The sequence below is a fragment of the Gymnodraco acuticeps genome, unplaced genomic scaffold (genome assembly GCF_902827175.1).
Source record: "Gymnodraco acuticeps unplaced genomic scaffold, fGymAcu1.1, whole genome shotgun sequence".
NCBI lineage: Eukaryota > Metazoa > Chordata > Actinopteri > Perciformes > Bathydraconidae > Gymnodraco > Gymnodraco acuticeps.
This window is the reverse complement of record NW_022990403.1, coordinates 36416-53519: the sequence shown is the minus strand read 5'-3', so window position 1 is coordinate 53519 and position 17104 is coordinate 36416. Positions and strand designations below refer to the sequence as shown.

Genomic DNA, 17104 nt, shown 5'->3' with positions numbered 1-17104 from the left:
GGTGTTGGACATCACTTACAAAAAAGAAGTACAGGAATCTTGCAGAAAAAGGTGAAGGTCATTCCTGCTGCAAACATCTGAGTGAAAACCTGAGAGGTTATGACAGAATCTTAAAGGAATCCAACAACTTACGAGGAATCTTCTGCAGTTTTTCCTGCATGCTTTACGGCTCTAGATTAGTATACTGTATTTTTGCACATAGCCTTCTTGCCTGTGCAAAGGTTTATTGTATAAAGAATATGCAGTGTACAAAGATAATAATGCAAAAAGAGGTTCTTTAATGTAACAAATATAGACTGATGTGAAGGCTTTACAGTAATTAAATAATATCTAATAAAATACAATATACATTAAGGGATAAAACATGATATACAGGTAGATAGATCATTTTAGTGGGTATATATCTAATCATTTTTCACTTCCTTCACATATGGCACCTCGAGCTCCCTCCTGATAACAACACTTCAGTTGCTGTGGCTCCATTGTGTCGGCACGCGGCAGAAAATTATCAATTACCAGCTGCAGCACGCGCTTAATTGTTATTTCCTCCAGTCTGAGGTTTGTTTTTCTCACTGAGCAGCAGAGGGAGCTCCACGAGGCCTCTCTGTCTCTCTCTGTCTCTCCCCCCCTCTTCTTCCCCCCTTTTTTGTATTTCTCCTGCTTGTCTGTGCCGGGCTGCTGCCTGCTGCTGATGATGAGGAAGGCTGCAGCGCGCTGCGCACAGCGTACAGTCTCCGATCCCAGGTTTCCATGGTCCACCACACAATAGGAGACGGGACAGGGGGCTGTGCGTGAAAGGAGTAGATAGAGAGAAGAGAGAGAGAGAGAGAGAGAGAGGAGAGAGAGAGAGAGAGAGAGAGAGAGAGAGAGAGAAGAAGAGAGAGAGAGAGAGAGAGAGAGATAGAGAGAGAGGAGGGAGATCGAGGGTGTGGGTTTGGGGAATATAGGGAGTTCATAAGAGGAGGGGGGTGTACTGAGGAAGATAGAGCGAGGAGGGGGTGAGGAAGAGGAGGAGGGGGGAGGTCTGAAGAGCCGCTTGCACTGGACACACCGCTGCAAGCTTCCTCCAACGACCGCTGACCAGAAACACAGACAGACAGAAAGCAATACACCTTATGGATTCCTTATGATTGCAATTATTCCTGACGAGTTGCAGCTCTCTTTGTTAAAACCCCCGGCATAATCTGTAAAATGCACACATGTATTTTCTGTTAAATCAACATTTACAGCTGGTTTTGCATCAGATTACGTGAGTCCTGCAGGAACAAAGAGCTGCTGGACAGACTCGTCCTCCTCTTCAGGGTTCATGTTGAGATACAGCCGAGCTCTTACAGTAAAGGTGACTCTGGAGGGACTAGGCAACAGAGAGAGACCCTCCCTCTTGATCCCCTCCCTCTTTAGAGTTTTTGGCCCTCTCTCTGCGCCTCTCTTCCTCCTCCCCCTCTCTCCTCATGCAAATCACGCCCTCTTCTCTCTCCCTTTCTCTCACCCGACGTGCATCCCTCTCTCTATCCCTAAAAAATTGTGACTGTAAGACCGGAGAGGGGATATATATAAAAAAAAGTGCAAGTCGTCTTAGAGGAAGAAGGGGGAGTAGGTAGGGTGGGAGAAAGGGGGGGCACAAAAAGAAAAAGGGGGAGAAAGGGGGTGGGGAAGAGGCGAGGGTATACGCATCAATTTGTAGTCTTCAGTTGGCACCCCTGGTTTTTTCTTCTTCCTGCAACGAATAGAAAGAGATTTCTTCTGCATTATTGTTATTATCGGAGCGCGTTGCAATATGAAGCCTGTGTTGACAGACTGTGCGTGTCAGCGTGCAACATAAAACGACAAAACAGAGGGCGAGAAAGGAAAGGGAGAGTGAGAGTGAGAGCACGCATCGCTGGATATTATAGGTAAGTACAACAAAAAAAAGGGGGAAAAATGGATGCTTATACTGGATATTTGGAGCTATTCCTGCTGGCCACGTTTGTCCTTTCCCTCCCCATTCTTTTTTTCCTTTGTGCGTTAATTATCATCATACTCCTGTCCTGGCTAAATGATGTCCCGGTGAATTAATGGTAATAGAGTGCACGACGCGCGGCCACATTCCTGCGAGGAAAAGGGAGAAGAAGGGAGAGCCGGTGTTAAAAAAAAAAAATGCCATGATTCGCCATTCCCTATCATGTTTCCCTTTTTTAAGATGTGCAGCGTGTGGTGCACAGGCATCCATTCTGTGAACATGTATGTGCTACTGAACACGACCCTCTCCCCGGCGGAGGGGCACTGTTCTCCGCCGGGTTTTAGTCTCAGGGCCGGTCTCCTCTGCTGCATGTGTATCAATAACATTCGCAGGAGAGAAAGGAAGAAAGAGTCGTTGCAGTGCTGGTGATGTAAGCAGAGCAAACTGCACGCTGCTGCTTTGCATCACATGCAGTGGTCAATGTGTTGATGAATGCATGTGCTGTGTGCATGCAAAGGGGACATGGTGTGTGTTAGGGATGTGTGTGTGTAGTTGTTTACTGACCATGGCTAAGGACCTGGCAGTGGACAGTGTCTGCCACCTGTAACTGAGATGCATTATGTATACAGTCACTGTGCACCGACTGCTTCCTGTCACTGTGATAAACTTTGTCATATGTATGGTAATTAGCCTGACTGTACATACACTGCATTGCCTATAAAACACATGTGTTTTCTATGATGGATATGGAGTGTGAACAGTGACAGTTATTAAGATCTGATTGGATCAGTCACTGCAGCATGCACTAATAATGAATGCATAGCCATGTGTAGTGGAGCAGGGTTTACAGGAATCAAACACACAAATCAGTGATGGCTACGATATTTACTGGAGTGTACAGCTTACTGTTCGGCCAAATATATCATTCTTTTTACATCCAGCGGCGTGGACTATTTATATCCTCATTCAAAATACATGAGCCATTTTTATTTCGTCATAGTGGTACATGAATGAATGGATTAAACGAGCCCTTGCAAAGTCTACCTATGTTGACAGGCACACCCAAATGGATAGAGGATCCTGGCATTGTTCATTTCCCTTAATGGGTGGCTGGATAAATATCAATCTGATTCTGCCAACCATAACCAGGCCATGTGGGTTAACCACAAGTGGATGTGGGGTTTTGGCTGTTGTGGTGAAGGTGGAAGGAGGGGGGTGTGGTCCCATATTCTCAACATGTTTGCTGGAGTCTTCTGCAGGCCGCTATCCAAAATGCAGTCAACCAATCAGAACCTTTCTGCTCTGCTCTGCTCTTATTATCTGTTTCGGTGTTATTGCACCGAATTATACAATAACCAGACCAGTGCATTAGTGTGAGTGTTTTAACCTATTGTGCCTTTGCTGCTATGGTGAAGAGAGAAAGCAAAGAGGAACGTGAGTGAAAACGAGTCATGCCAATATAGTGTGAAGCATGCTGGGTATTTAAATGTTGCAACAGTGCATTTGCAGTTTTCTAACACAGATGTGTTCATAATGTCACACATTATTGTACTCCACACTTGCTGCAGAAAGCACACATATTGTGTATCTTTACCTACAGTATTCAGAACCTTTCATTCTCTGCAGGGTTTGCAGATACATACTGAATAATGCCTTCTTTGTTTATGCTTGTTTGCAGGTCTTGCTAGCTGTAACACACACAGCCCAGTCAGTAAGCAACAGGACGCAGTTCAGCCCCTGCAATGGCTTGTGTTGTAAAATGGATGTTTTAAAGAAGACATAATGAAAACACGGACACACAAAGAATCGGTATGAACCTATATTTTTCACAATGAGGGCAGGGATTGCGTACCTGCCGAATGCTCTACATTTGGGAGTGAGGCTACATTAGAATTAGTTCAACATGTAATCGTATTTTCAAAGGATGGCTAAGATGTAAATTATTGATTTGGTTGTATGATTCCACGTTTATATTTCCTCTGCTTACAATTTCTCCCCTCGCCTCCGTGGCCTTCTCTCTATTATGGCCTGTTCTTCTTTCCACCTCCCTCACATTTTTATTCTTCTCTTGTTGCTGCCTGTTTACCCCTTCTACATTCCACCTTGAATTGAACAAACTCAACTTTCTTTGGCTTTTATCAACTCTATTTCCACTACAATCAACGAATCCCATTGTTTCATTCTATCTATAACCCTAACCCTAATTATTGTAACTCAACATTGTTTTAACATGTTCATCTCTCTCTGCACATTTCTGCACAGCCCTTCACTTTGAAATAACACACTGCAGTTTGTCATATACTGTATTGTCATATATTTATTGTACTGAGTTTTTTTGTTTCTTTTGTATATTTAAATTTGGTTTAAATACTTGTCTTTACTATTTTTATATATATATATATATATATAATGTATTTTCTTTTAAAACATATTTTTGATGTTATTCAAACCACATAACCTAATACGTTGTAAGAGAAGGTTAACATCATTTTAACCTTCTCTTAAAATGTATTAGTTTATGTTTATGTATATGTTTGCACAATAATACACCAAAGAAAATTCCTTGTATGTGTACCTTGATCCTGATTCTGAATCTGACATTATTCCCTTTCGTCCATTTCTTCCTCCTTTGCTGGACTTTTTGGGGTTTTTCAGATGCCGATGCGCAGTGGGCGCCGGCGGGGGGCGAGTGAGGAACGACGGGGAAGACGTCCGCACACCAGCCCCACTCGCCCTGAACGCAACGATAGACAGACGGTCAGAGCAATTGTCTTTTACGTTTATATATTAAGATAAGATATATTTTATCGATCCCAAATTGGGATTTTTGTCATAGCAGCATGTTAAAACAAGGCATTGCACATACTGTGAGTAGAAGATAAGCAAACACAAAATGTAAAACATCTCAAAATAGAAAATAAAAAGGTTAAAATATATAAAAGTGGACCGTCAGAAGATACAAATCTGTAGACTATCTGTCAAATAAACACTGAGGGGCCAAATTACAGCTAACAACATGTAAAAGTAGGATATTATTGGATATTGTGCATGCAAGTGCAGGAGTCATGAGCAATAACGAACTGTCACTATGTATTGAATTCTGTGTGTGTATCTGTGTGTGTGTGTGTGTGTGTGTGTGTGTGTGTGTGTGTGTGTGTGTGTGTGTGTGTGTGTGTGTGTGTGTGTGTGTGTGTGTGTGTGTGTGTGTGTGTGTGTGTGTGTGTGTGTGTGTGTGTGTGTGTGTGTGTGTGTGTGTCAGTGCATGAGTCATCAGTAAGATTGCCACCGACATACCCTTGCAGTATCAGGATTGTTCAATAGTGTGTTTTTACAACGTAGCATCGCTTTGAGATCTTTGATGTTTCTTGTTTGACATTGATGCTGTGTGTGTGTGTGTGTGTGTGTGTGTGTGTGTGTGTGTGTGTTGTGTGTGTGTGTGTGTGTGGTGTGCGTGTGTGTGTGTGTGGTGTGGTGTGTGTGTGTGTGTGTGTGTGTGTGTGTGTGTGTGTGTGCAAGTGTGGCTTTGTTCTAAAAACAGTCATAGGCTTATTAGGGATTCAAAAGCATCACTACTGAATTAAAAGTCCTGTGTTGTTTTAGCAAAGAGGTGCTGGTGAGGAATTGGCTGGAAATCGCTTTCAGTCGCAGATCACAAGGGCATGATTCATCAGAGAGTGAGGGGGAGGAACTTGTGTCTCCTCCAAAGAGGCAGAAAGTTCAGGTTGGTCTTACATTTTATCAACCTGTTATATAAAGACCAATTCTAAAGCTTTGATTCAGCTAATATATCAAAAAAGGCACCGTCTAAGCTGTTTAGAGTCTTTTTTCTTTACCTCATTCACAAATTATCTTTTTTTGGACAGGATTCGGTCTCTACCCCGAACCCTCCAACATCAACACACACGATTGACAGCTCGGCTCCTTCCACTGTCCCGCCTCCAACCTCGGTGGCCAGCCAATCCCGTGAGAGTGACAATGAAGACGGCCAATCCCAGGGCAGTAGGAGTTCAGTGGTGGGGAGCCTGGCCAATAGCAGCAGTAGCCTGAGCAGTGGGCGGGATATAGACCAGGACATCGTTCCTCGTCCCCAAGCCTCTCAGCTTCCCCTCTGGGCAGCCTGGACTCTGACTCCGATGGCCCAGACTCACCGAAGCAAGGAGAGAGGGAACGGGAGAAAGGCAAGGAGGGAGGGAAGGGTGTCGGGAGAGGATAGGAGGGCGCTTCGAGAGGCGAGAGGGGAGGAGTCCTGCGGAGATGGAGAAAAGCGGGAGATGGATACACGAATCGAAGACTGTCCATCTCTTAAGCCTCCCTCCACTCCTGTGACCTCCCTTCCCACCGTGGAGTGGGAGATTCTTCCAAATGACAAGCAATAGTGGGAGGAAGTCTTATTTCTCCATGGACTCCAAACTAATGTGTAAAGTGGAGCACGGTGGTCCGACGGGCGTTGAAGGCGGCAGGAATGAACTCCAAAGCCGGCTCGCAGTGTGGGACCAAGACGGCCATACCGGGAGGGAGATTTCTCCCACAACAGCCCCAACATTCCCCACTCTTTACCTCCCCCTCCTCTCCCTCCTCCACCTGCTCTGAAGCCCCTGGAGCTCGGGGGACAAAAACCTTCCCACTGACGTAAAGATAGAAAGAGACAAAATAGAAAAGCCGGACAAACTCCTGGACAAGACTCAGTCCACTCCTCCCTCTCTGTTGCCTCAGACCCAGCCCTCCTCCCATCCTCACCCCTACACCCCCCCACCGGCTGGGCAGGGTGGCACCGCGACCGGTTTGCCAAGGGAGCTGGGGGCTACACCCGTTACCCGGGAAACCACCACCCAACAGCACCAGCCGCCCGGTGCAAGCAGCAGCAGCTTCCTCCGTCTACAACCCGCCATCCACCCGCCACTCCTCCCTTCTCCTCCCCCATCCTCAAGCCCACCCCCACAGGGAGTACCTTCCAGGTACGCCGGAGGGGAAAGAGAGAGGGGGGGCAGGATGCAGGAGAGAGGGAGAGGGGAGTGCGGGGGAGTGCGGGGGAGGGAGATCGGCAGAGAGTTCCTCCGCGCCCATTGGTACAGCAGCAGCATATAGCACTGGGAGTAATAGTGGGAGTAATAGTGGGTCCAACAGCGTCCAAAGTAGAGAGTTTACTGGTCAGAACCGGGAGTTTACTGGTCCTGGGAGAGACGGACCCTAACTTGGGTTCTGAAAGGAGAGACTTTGGTCCAGCTTTCAGAGACCGGGAGCGAGAGAGGGAACGGGACGGAGGGAGGGAGTTTCCTCCGCCAAACCAAAACCAGAGTAGAGACTTCGGCCCCAACGGGACTGGTGGGGGGCATCCGAGAGACAAAGATGGAGGCAGATGGGGGGAGTTTGGGGGTCCGACAAGAGAGGCTGTAGGCAACAGTAACCCAAACAACAACTCCATCCCGTCCGGAAACCTACCGAGTTCAACCAGTGGACTCCCTGCCGCCGCCAATGCTGAACCGAGACCCACCTGCATCACCCCAAAACACCCCAACTCACCCTCCACACTCCTCCCTGCCCCCACACCCCCCACCCTCATCCCCCAAACTCATCCAGCCGAGACTTCCCCCCTCCCATGGACCAGGCACAAACCCCTTCCTCTGGATCGGACCACTTTCACAGAGATTATCCACCCACTGGAGGAAAAGACTTTCCTGCTGGGGCGCCTCCTTCCACCGGCACAAATCGAGAGTACCTCAGCCCCCCCAGGGTGACTCCAAACCTGGGACGAGAGTATTCAGGGGGAACTCATCACCCTCACCCACCTCACCCCCACTACCAGTCCAGAGAAAGAGACTCAAACCTGCGAGAGTCTGCTTTGTACCAAAACCGAGGAGGAGGTCCGAATCAGCCTCCGGCACTTTCTCCGTCCTCCTCCTCCAGTCATCATGGACACCCTCCCAATGCTCCTTACCCCCCTCCCCCAACTCAGCCTCCTATACCCCCACCTCAAACCACCCACACCCAGCCACCCTCTGCACCCAATGTACGTCCCCCACACTACCAGTCCACCGCTCAGACTCCTCCAACACCCTTATCTCCGTTACCAAGCCCGTCCACTAATCCAATGGGTGGCTTCTCTTCGTTTCCCCCCGGCTCCTCATCTGGACCCAACATGCCACTTCCTGGTCCAGGTGTGTCGTCCAGCTGTTCCCCCGGATGCCGCCCCTCCCCCTTTCATGGCACTTTGAACAGCCACCCTCCCTTCACTGGAACGTACCACTCCAATGGGAACAGTGGTGGTGGAAACATGGCCAACAGCAATAGTAGCGCGTCCAATAGCAGCAATACCAACTCACAATCACTCTCGCCTTCAAATGTCTCAAAGGGACCTCCACCTCTTAGTAACCAAGCAGCCAACAACAGCATCTCCGCACCGGCCTGCAGCTCTTCAGCCCCCGGGGGAGACGGACATTTGGATCCGGGCCCTCCCCTACACCTGTTATCAAAGAGGAACCAATAGAAGAAAGGGAGGAGAGTGAAAGCCCACCACCTGTGTTGAGAAGCCCCTCGCCTGAACCCAAACCGGTGGACATTCCCATCCACGCCAGCCAATCAGCACGGTAAGTCAATCACATTATCGTCCTATTAGAGATCGCCCAATGTATCAGTCCCTCTTAATGTGATCAGATGCATTGGTATAAAGCAGGGGTCTCAAACTCAAGGCCCGAGGGCCAAATCCGGCCCGCAACTTCATGTTATGTGGCCCCGCAAGAGCTTGCAAAGAATATAATACGTTTATTATAGGGTTACATGCCACTTTACAGAAGCAGGTTGCCCATAAACTACATGTCCCATAATGCATCTCGTTTTGTGACATGGCACTGAAGACACTTGCAATTATTTGCCCTGGACTTCTGCTTTCAGACGTAGTTAATTACTAAGTTATTATCCTATCCGATAATAATCCAATTCAGAGGCAATCATGTAATACATTATTTTATATATATATATATTTATATAGTTACAACCGGCCCTTTGAGTGCAACCTTTATGCGAATGTGGCCAGCGATGAAATTGAGTTTGACACTCCTGGTGTGAAGTAACTAAATACATTTACTCAAGTACTGTACTTAAGTACAATTTTGAGGGACTTGTCTTGAGTATTTCAATGTGTTGCTACTTTGTACTCCACTAAAATTCAGAGGTAAATGGTGTACTTTGACTCCACTACATTTATTTGATACCTTTAGTTACTTTCCAGATTTGGAATAATAATGTGAATTCAAACTAGCTGCACCTTTACCAGCTTTGATGCATCAATAATTATAAAACATATCATATTATTCTGAAATGGACCAGTCTGCACAATGACTACTTTTACTTTTGGTACTCTGAGTATATTTCGATGCTCATACTTTTACTTGAGTAACATTTTGAATGCCGGACTTGTATTTGTAACAGAGTATTCTTACACTCTAGTACTTTCTACTTTTACTCAAGTACAAGATCTGAGTACTTCTCCCACCTCTGAACAGATTTGTTGGTGATTGTTGAGATGATTTATATCTCCAGGTTCACAAAGTCCTTGATCGTGGCAGTGGGAACTCCTGCGCTCGCAGTGATGTCCTCTTCGTCCCGTTGGACGGCTCCAAACTGTGGAAGAGAGGAACGAAGTGATAGAAAGAGCTCGTAGGGAGGTGGAGCAGCGGGCGAGAGACATCCGAGAGAAAGAGAGGGAACGAGAGAGGGAGCGAGAGCGTGAAAGGGAACTGGACCGACAACTACAGGTGAGCACATTTGGGCGTGATAATTATGTTGCATGTCAGATTTAATGGTCTTGATGTAGATAAGGGGTGGAAAACTCAGTTTAGTTCGGGAGCCACTGTATTTATTTACTAAAAAACATTTAGTCACAGTTTATCTGGAACTTTATGTACGATGTAATTTACATTAATCTTCGTATCTGGGTAGTAATCCTGACCCGCTTGAACTGACACTCACCACCATACAAAACAAAAGTGGGAACAAAAGTTATACCCTCTGACAAGGCTGGTTTTGACCGTATGTTTGACGCCCCTGATGTAGATTACATTGGTCCTTTTAACAGGAAGGGGAAAAGGGTTAAAGCAGATGTGATTTACTGTGTTTTCCTGTTTGTCTCTGCAGGCAGCAGAAAGACGTGAACGCCGCTGCAGGAAGTCGCCAAGGCTCCTCCCTCTTCTTCCCCTCCTCTTCTTCCATCAACCTCGACCCTTCGTCCTCTTCCTCCGGCAACTCCGTCTCTCACCCTCCCCCTCACCAGCAGCATCATCCCTCACCACCCCCATGCTCACCTGGCTCACCTGGCTCAAGCACACCACCACAGCCTCGCCCACTCGATCCCCCACTCCCTCCTCCTCATGCCGTCCATGGGCGGGGCGCAGACGGTGGTCGGCCCTCAGGGATCCCTGGGGAATAGGTATGGGAGGTCCTTATCTGGGGCCCGGACACCCCGGCGCTGAGGGACCCTGAGCGAGTACGCCCGCCCTCACGCTATGTCGCCCCTCAGCGCAGCGAATCGGGCCCAGGCGCACCACGCACAGATGCACGGCCACAGCCATCCCCACGTCCACCCCCTCGTTCTTCCTCCCCCAGTTTCAGAATCACGCTCTAGGACACCCGCATCACATGCCTACCGACGCCGCCACTGCTGCAGCCATCCTGGGCTTCCTGTACGGCGGCAGCCTCGAAGGGGGTCCGGGCGTCGGGGGCCACGTAGGGATGGCAGGCGGGGCCGATACACGGAGGGATGGGGGGCGCCGGGTTCGGAGGAGTCGGCTTTCCTCACGCAATCGCCGCACATCGAGAGCGAATGAAGCAAGGGTTTGAATTCAAGAGCGACGAGCGGGGTTACCCTCCAGGATCCATTCACGGATCACCTGGCCCTCGCTCACGCTCACGCTCACTTCTCACTCTCACGCTCACGCTCATGCACACGCACACGCCAATGCCCACGCACATGCTCATGCACACTCCCTGCTACTCGGGGGAGGTGCAGCCAATGAGGTGTCGCTTTACGGCACTCCCTCTCCTCAGCCTCAGCCTCCTCCCCAGCACCTCCAGAACCCGTCCATGCCGCCATTAACTCGACCTCCCAACCCTCCTGTCCCTCAGTCCCTGCCCAATCCACCCCCGTCATCGATCCTCACACCTTCCCTACCCTCTCACCCATCATCTGCCCCCCCGGCTGCCCCCCCGGCCCCAGCAGCACCTCCTGCTCCCCCGCCCGCTCCTCCCGCACCTGCTCCACCGACCACCAACGCCTCCTCACTTCATCACTCACTCCCCCATTCGTCTTTCCCAGCTCCCTGTCCTCTCACCTGCCACCAGCTACTGCTCCGGCCGCTCCCCCGAAAACTACCCGACTCCCACTCGCCTCTCCCGCCTCCTTGAGCGAGACAGGAGTGGAGAAAGGGAGAGGGAGAGAGAGAGAGAGAGGGAGAGAGACAGAGCAGCTTTGCCGGCCTTTGGGGACAGAGAGCGAGAAAGAGAAAGGGAGAGAGAAAGGGAGGAAGTGGGTGGAAACGGAGGAAACGGAGGAGGAGGAGGAGGAGGAGGAGGAACAGGGGGGAATGGAGGAGGAAACAGGTGGAAACGGAAATGGGAACGGAGAGAATCTGGGGCGTCTTCAGATGTTAAACGTGACGCCTCATCATCACCAGCATTCACACATCCACTCACATCTGCACCTGCACCAGCAAGACACAGGTACTAACCCTTCTGCTACTGATGCTCTAATGATCCGTGTTACTGCCTTGAAATTACACAGACGTGTTACTAGAAAAAACATTTAGAAACAAATGTGTTTCTAAAGGTTGCATGTGCAAGATTTGCGTACTTCAAAAGTCGAGGGTAAGACTTGTGATAATTTAACACAAAAGACATCATCCAAAAAAACAAACAAATCCAAGACTAGTTTTGGGAACTGTAGTTTCTTAGAACACCATGGTGCAAATGTGACTTAGTTTGTAGGTTTCAAAATAGTCCCAAAATATGACTTACTCTTCGTTTTTGCTAAAAACTTCAAAGCTGTTTTAGGCGATTTACTGGGCCTTCAAAAATGTGTATTTATGAGCCAGTTTTAAAGATTTTAAACTTCAGTTTTCATCTACAATAGGAACACATAGCCCTATGTGTGTTTTCCAAAGAGAAGGCAGTAGGTCTTAAGAGACAGATTAACACACTGACTGTTTTGATATGTTCATGTTAATTGTTAGAACAAAGCCAGCATTGTCCTTTAAACGTTTATATAAAAATTATCGCATTAGTTTAGTTCACCATTGAACTCAGTTTGTGTTTGATTTTGACGTGATATCGGGGGTCATAGCTTTCCTGAGACATCTGACTCATTTGTTCAACGTTTTAGAGTTCAAAGTAGTTCACTCACAGTAACACCAAGCAGCAGACAATGTAAGACAAGCAAGAGAAGCCTTTTGTCTTTTGGAACAATTCATGTTGAAAGTCAAAATGTGCATATTACAGTTTGGGATGTCACTGTGATTGCATGGTTTCTCACAGCGGGGGGGGGGGGGGGGGCTTCTGTGTGAAGTGTGCATGTTGAGCATGAGTTTTCTCTGGTTACTTGTCAGGTTAATTGGGTGAATTAGTGATTCTTAATTGCCTGTTAGTATGAATGAAAGCTTGAATGGTTGGTTCATTCCATTTGTCGTCGGAGATTTCAACTGGCAAGCCCCCTGAAGTTGGGAAAACCTTACCAACTCCAATCTCAAAATCCAACATGGCTTCTCCTCGCCTCAGCAGCGTGAAAGCTGTAGTAATAAACTGCTTATTAGCATTAAATCAAGGCCTGCAGTGCACACAGTACTATCTACCTTCTCTCGGAGGACATGTTGCTATGTTGTTTGTGTGCGTAAATTACAGCCTGAGCAATATCACCTGCTATAGCTAACAAAGCTAACCTGGCTATAACCGGTTTTGACGTCATTTCAATTTCCGACTTCCTTGTACAAATGGAACGCACCCCATGTGTTGCCGCGTGTTTTGCTTGCAATCTGTCCAGGGTGTACCCCGCCTCTCGCCCAATGTCCAGCCCCCGAGAAACCTCTTAAAGATTAGCACTTACAGTTAATGGATGGATATTAATATTTGCAATAGCAGAAGCCATCATGTTAACTGCCTTACAGTTGCATCTAGATTTCTCTGCTCATGTTTTACCAAGAAATATCTCAAAAGCAGCAATAATGTATTTCCATGCTGTGTGCATTATCTTTGTTTTGATATTCATAATTTGACTTTCATTAAATATCTCCTGTATTTCCTATTACATCACTGGCATCCAGCGACGGGCGGGGTTACACCCCCTGATGGACCCGCTGGCGTCGGGGTCTCCCTTTGACACGCCTCCCTTACCCAGGAGCCACAACTAGGCACCCCCATCCTGGCTCACCCCCTCACTGACAGCGAGGTGCTCCCGCCAACAGCTGTTCGGTGAGGAGAAGGCTCCTCGTCCATGTACTTGTTCAGTTTTTCTCTCTAAAAAACTCCAACAGTGCTAAAACTTTAAAAAGAGATTTTGTGAATCTGATGACGATGATTGACCTTGATGACCTTTTTGCTTCCTTTATTTCCTCTTTTATCCCCACCTGCTCCTCCTCTTTCTGCTTCCTTCTTTCGTTCCCCCGCCCCCCAGGTGCTCCTTTCCGTGACCTGCCCCAGCCGTCCTCCCTCACTGGTCCCATGTCGGCAGCCCATCAGCTCCAGGCCATGCAGCAGGCCCAGAGCGCGGAGCTGCAGATCCAGAGACTGGCCCTCGAACAGCAGTGGATCCACCACCATCACCACCACTCCCTCACCCAGGACGAGTATTACAGGTAAGGCCTTTTATATTTTGTGTTTTTGTATTGTGGTTTTGTCATTAATGCTAGCTACCTAGCTACCTAGCTACCTAGCTACCTAGCTACCTACCTACCTACCTACCTACCTACCTACCTACCTACCTACCTACCTACCTACCTACCTACCTACCTACCTACCTACCTACCTACCTACCTACCTACCTACCTACCTACCTACTTACCTACCTACCTACCTACCTACCTACCTACCTACCTACCTACCTACCTACCTACCTACCTACCTACCTACCTACCTACCTACCTACCTACTTACCTACCTACCTACCTACCTACCTACCTACCTACCTACCTACCTACCTACCTACCTACCTACCTACCTACCTACCTACCTACCTACCTACCTACCTACCTACCGACCTACCGACTACCTACCGACCTACTACCGACCTACCTACCTACCTACCTACCTACCTACCATACCTACCTACCTACCTACCTACCTACCTACCTACCTTGGTTTAATGCATCAGAGATTAAATGTGTGTTTCCTCCTTTGATATTTGTTTTCTTGCGTGTCAGTAACTTCCTAAGGCCCACACTGTTGTTTCCAAAATGGCTTTTCTAGTTTAACCAGAAGGCTGATAATAAACCATCTTGAACTTTAAGAGCAGGAACAGCAGAACATCATGCTGAGATTATTTGAGAATCAGACCATGATTTTATTGTTTGCTACAAATATCATCAAAATAGCTGCATATTATTTTCTTGGACTAATCATCCATTTTCAGATTCAATTTCAGACACTTAACAAAACTATACTTATATGATATTTGCGTACAACTGCCGTTAGTTATTCACTGTCCTTAGATTACGATTTGAAGGCCTAGCCCAAACCCTGACCCGAGACACAAAGATTTATTTTTTAAATATCTATTTTTCACCACTTACTTCCAGTTAGCTCACCAGGTTCATGCAATACATTAGCTTCAACAATCCCCTCCACCCATTGGGCAATATGAATGTACCTAAAGCAAATGACTTGCATTGATAGAAGAGAAATGTCCTCAAACTACAAACTAGACCTGAAAATCAACAAAATGGCCTGAATGTGACACAAGATCCAATTCTTAAGGCAGCAGAAATCTACATTTCTTGTTTATACTTTTTGATCATTTTTAAACAAGCCTTAATAGGTGGCAGAGCCTACAAACAACACAAATAAAAACACTCCTATTGTTGTTTTTTAGATGTAAGCCCAAGGTTAGTCATCCTGACATTTGGCAGCTTTGGGCCTGAGCACAAACTGGCGTTGAGTTTGTTTCAATTGGCCGGCCTAACAAAGAAAAAAGTAGTTGGAAAGCTGACAAAATGTTGATGCATCTCAGCTGTAAAAGTCGGCTTGGCTCTGTGGCACAGGGGGGGGGGGTTCCCACCCTTAAGAGGAAAAATGTATGCGCCCTCTGTACATATTTGAATCCAGTCTAATAAATCTTTAACAATATATCTTAAAACAGCTGTTACTTTAGCAGTTAAAGCTCCCCAAACGAGATGAAACCGAACCTCAGCTGTGACCTTTAACGTTACCCTGCACTCTTAACACAGTTTTCCCTTTGACCTTTCAGTCACCTGAAGAAAGAGAGTGACAAGACCCTGTGAGGGAGGGGCACGACGGAGAGCAGCATGGAGAAACACGAGGGAGAATGTGTGCACTGAAAACAATGAAGGAACAAAGAAAAAGCTGGACTAATGGACTGAGGAGGAATTTAAAGGGTTTCACTAAAGCGTGGCACACGTCCCTGCTGCACCACGACGACTCCAGCGCTCCCCTGCAAACGTTCCTCCAACTCCCGTCCTGTTTTGTATCGTGCTCTGTACAGTATATTAGATGGGGGCGGCAATAGTGCAGTACAGTATGTGTAAAATACTTGATGCCAGAAGGAATGTGTACATGAGTCTCTTTTATGTCATTGCATGTAGCTAGGCGCTTTATTCTGAACTGGTGGGACTTCTGTTTCTATTTTTAGTAATTACCCCCTCCTTTGTACCTGAGGGGCGTCCTATATGCATGAGACCAGCATTTAGTGTTACGTTAATGATCAACAGTATTGTTATTATGATTAATGTCGTCTGTTTGTTGATAATGATATAATTATATATACAGTACATATTATTTGTATTATTTTTTTACATTTTCATGGTACGGCAGTCGGTTTTTATTTTTATTTTTTATTTTCGATTTACCTTGTGAAACAAGATGCAAATGAAGGCAAACAAATCTGGAAATAAATTATAATCTTTTTTTGCTAGTCTCTTGCGTATTCATGCGTGCACTGTTTTCTCCCCCCTTTTTTCTCTCACATACATTCAGATAATTTGCCCCGTCTTTGTTTTATACAAGTCACTCATGCACAAAGCATATCAAATTCCTCTCGTCTCCCCCTCCCCCCTTACTCTCCCTCTCTCTCTCTCTCTTTCTGACTCCCCCCTCTTTCTCTGCGTCCCTCCCTCTCTTGGTTGTGTGTAGCTAATAGGAGACACATGGGATGAGTGTGAGACATGGGAGTTGAGGCGCTCCAGTGAACACCAGCCACCCTGTAGAGAGCATTCCTTACTGCACAGTAAAAAAAAAAATTGAAAAGGGAGAGAAATGAAAAGGGGGAGCTGAGATGTGATTTAGTGCTAGAGGCTCAGGGCGGTGTTCTCACCGTGTCCGGCTGCAGGACTCTCCTTCAAACGGACACGGATCACTGGAGACGGCCTTCGTGCTGAAACACAGAATCACTGCTGGCAGATCTGTGTAAACAAACTTCACAATATGATTTGTGTCATCATGGTCAGGGTGACTTTAAGAATGTATCCTGTTACAGTTACTAGGTACGTGTAAGAAAATGTAATCTGTAACTTAACCTGAGTATCACGATATAAAAGTAATGTAACCTGATTACTTTCCCTTATTTTTGGATGCAATGCAGATAAATACAAGAGAATAGAAATATCAATAAGATGGGTTTTACACAAGTGTTGTATGTAAAAAAAAAAATCAATGTTACCTTGGAAAAGAAGAATCAAATGTGTCCTCTTAGAGGGGTCCTATCATTCTCATTATCATATTTCTATATTGTGCCTGGGACGTGTCTCCATGCTTTAATGTTCACAAAGCTCTTTATTTGTCTCATACTGTCTGTGCTGCAGCACCTCTTTTCACCCTCTGTCTGAAACCAGAGCCCAGTCTGCTCTGATTGGTTAGCTGGCCGGCTCTGTTGTGATTGGACAACCGCTTAGAGATGTCCCGCCCCCTTAGCCTATCAGGTACAATGTGTTGGAGCACTAGCTAATAGAAGTGCAA

The 17104-nt window shown here is 46.9% G+C and overlaps 1 protein-coding gene across 1 annotated transcript; it reads left to right on the top strand.

Moving 5' to 3' along the window:
* The first annotated feature begins 1484 nt into the window (after positions 1–1484).
* On the top strand, positions 1485–16067 carry atn1 (atrophin 1). The gene is given in 39 exon segments (XM_034224877.1): positions 1485–1892; positions 3618–3748; positions 4595–4696; positions 5540–5575; positions 5577–5660; positions 5803–6010; positions 6013–6127; positions 6129–6265; positions 6268–6302; positions 6305–6396; positions 6398–6452; positions 6454–6552; positions 6554–6721; positions 6724–6781; positions 6784–7124; positions 7126–7407; positions 7409–7486; positions 7488–8379; positions 8382–8527; positions 9476–9563; positions 9566–9690; positions 10074–10220; positions 10222–10353; positions 10355–10405; positions 10408–10515; positions 10517–10672; positions 10674–10811; positions 10813–10851; positions 10853–11234; positions 11237–11296; positions 11299–11549; positions 11551–11650; positions 13243–13256; positions 13258–13290; positions 13292–13324; positions 13326–13373; positions 13375–13414; positions 13593–13773; positions 15381–16067. Coding segments are annotated over 38 exon segments (5115 nt in total). The 5' UTR covers positions 1485–1892; positions 3618–3721; the 3' UTR covers positions 15415–16067.
* The last annotated feature ends 1037 nt before the right edge of the window (positions 16068–17104 follow it).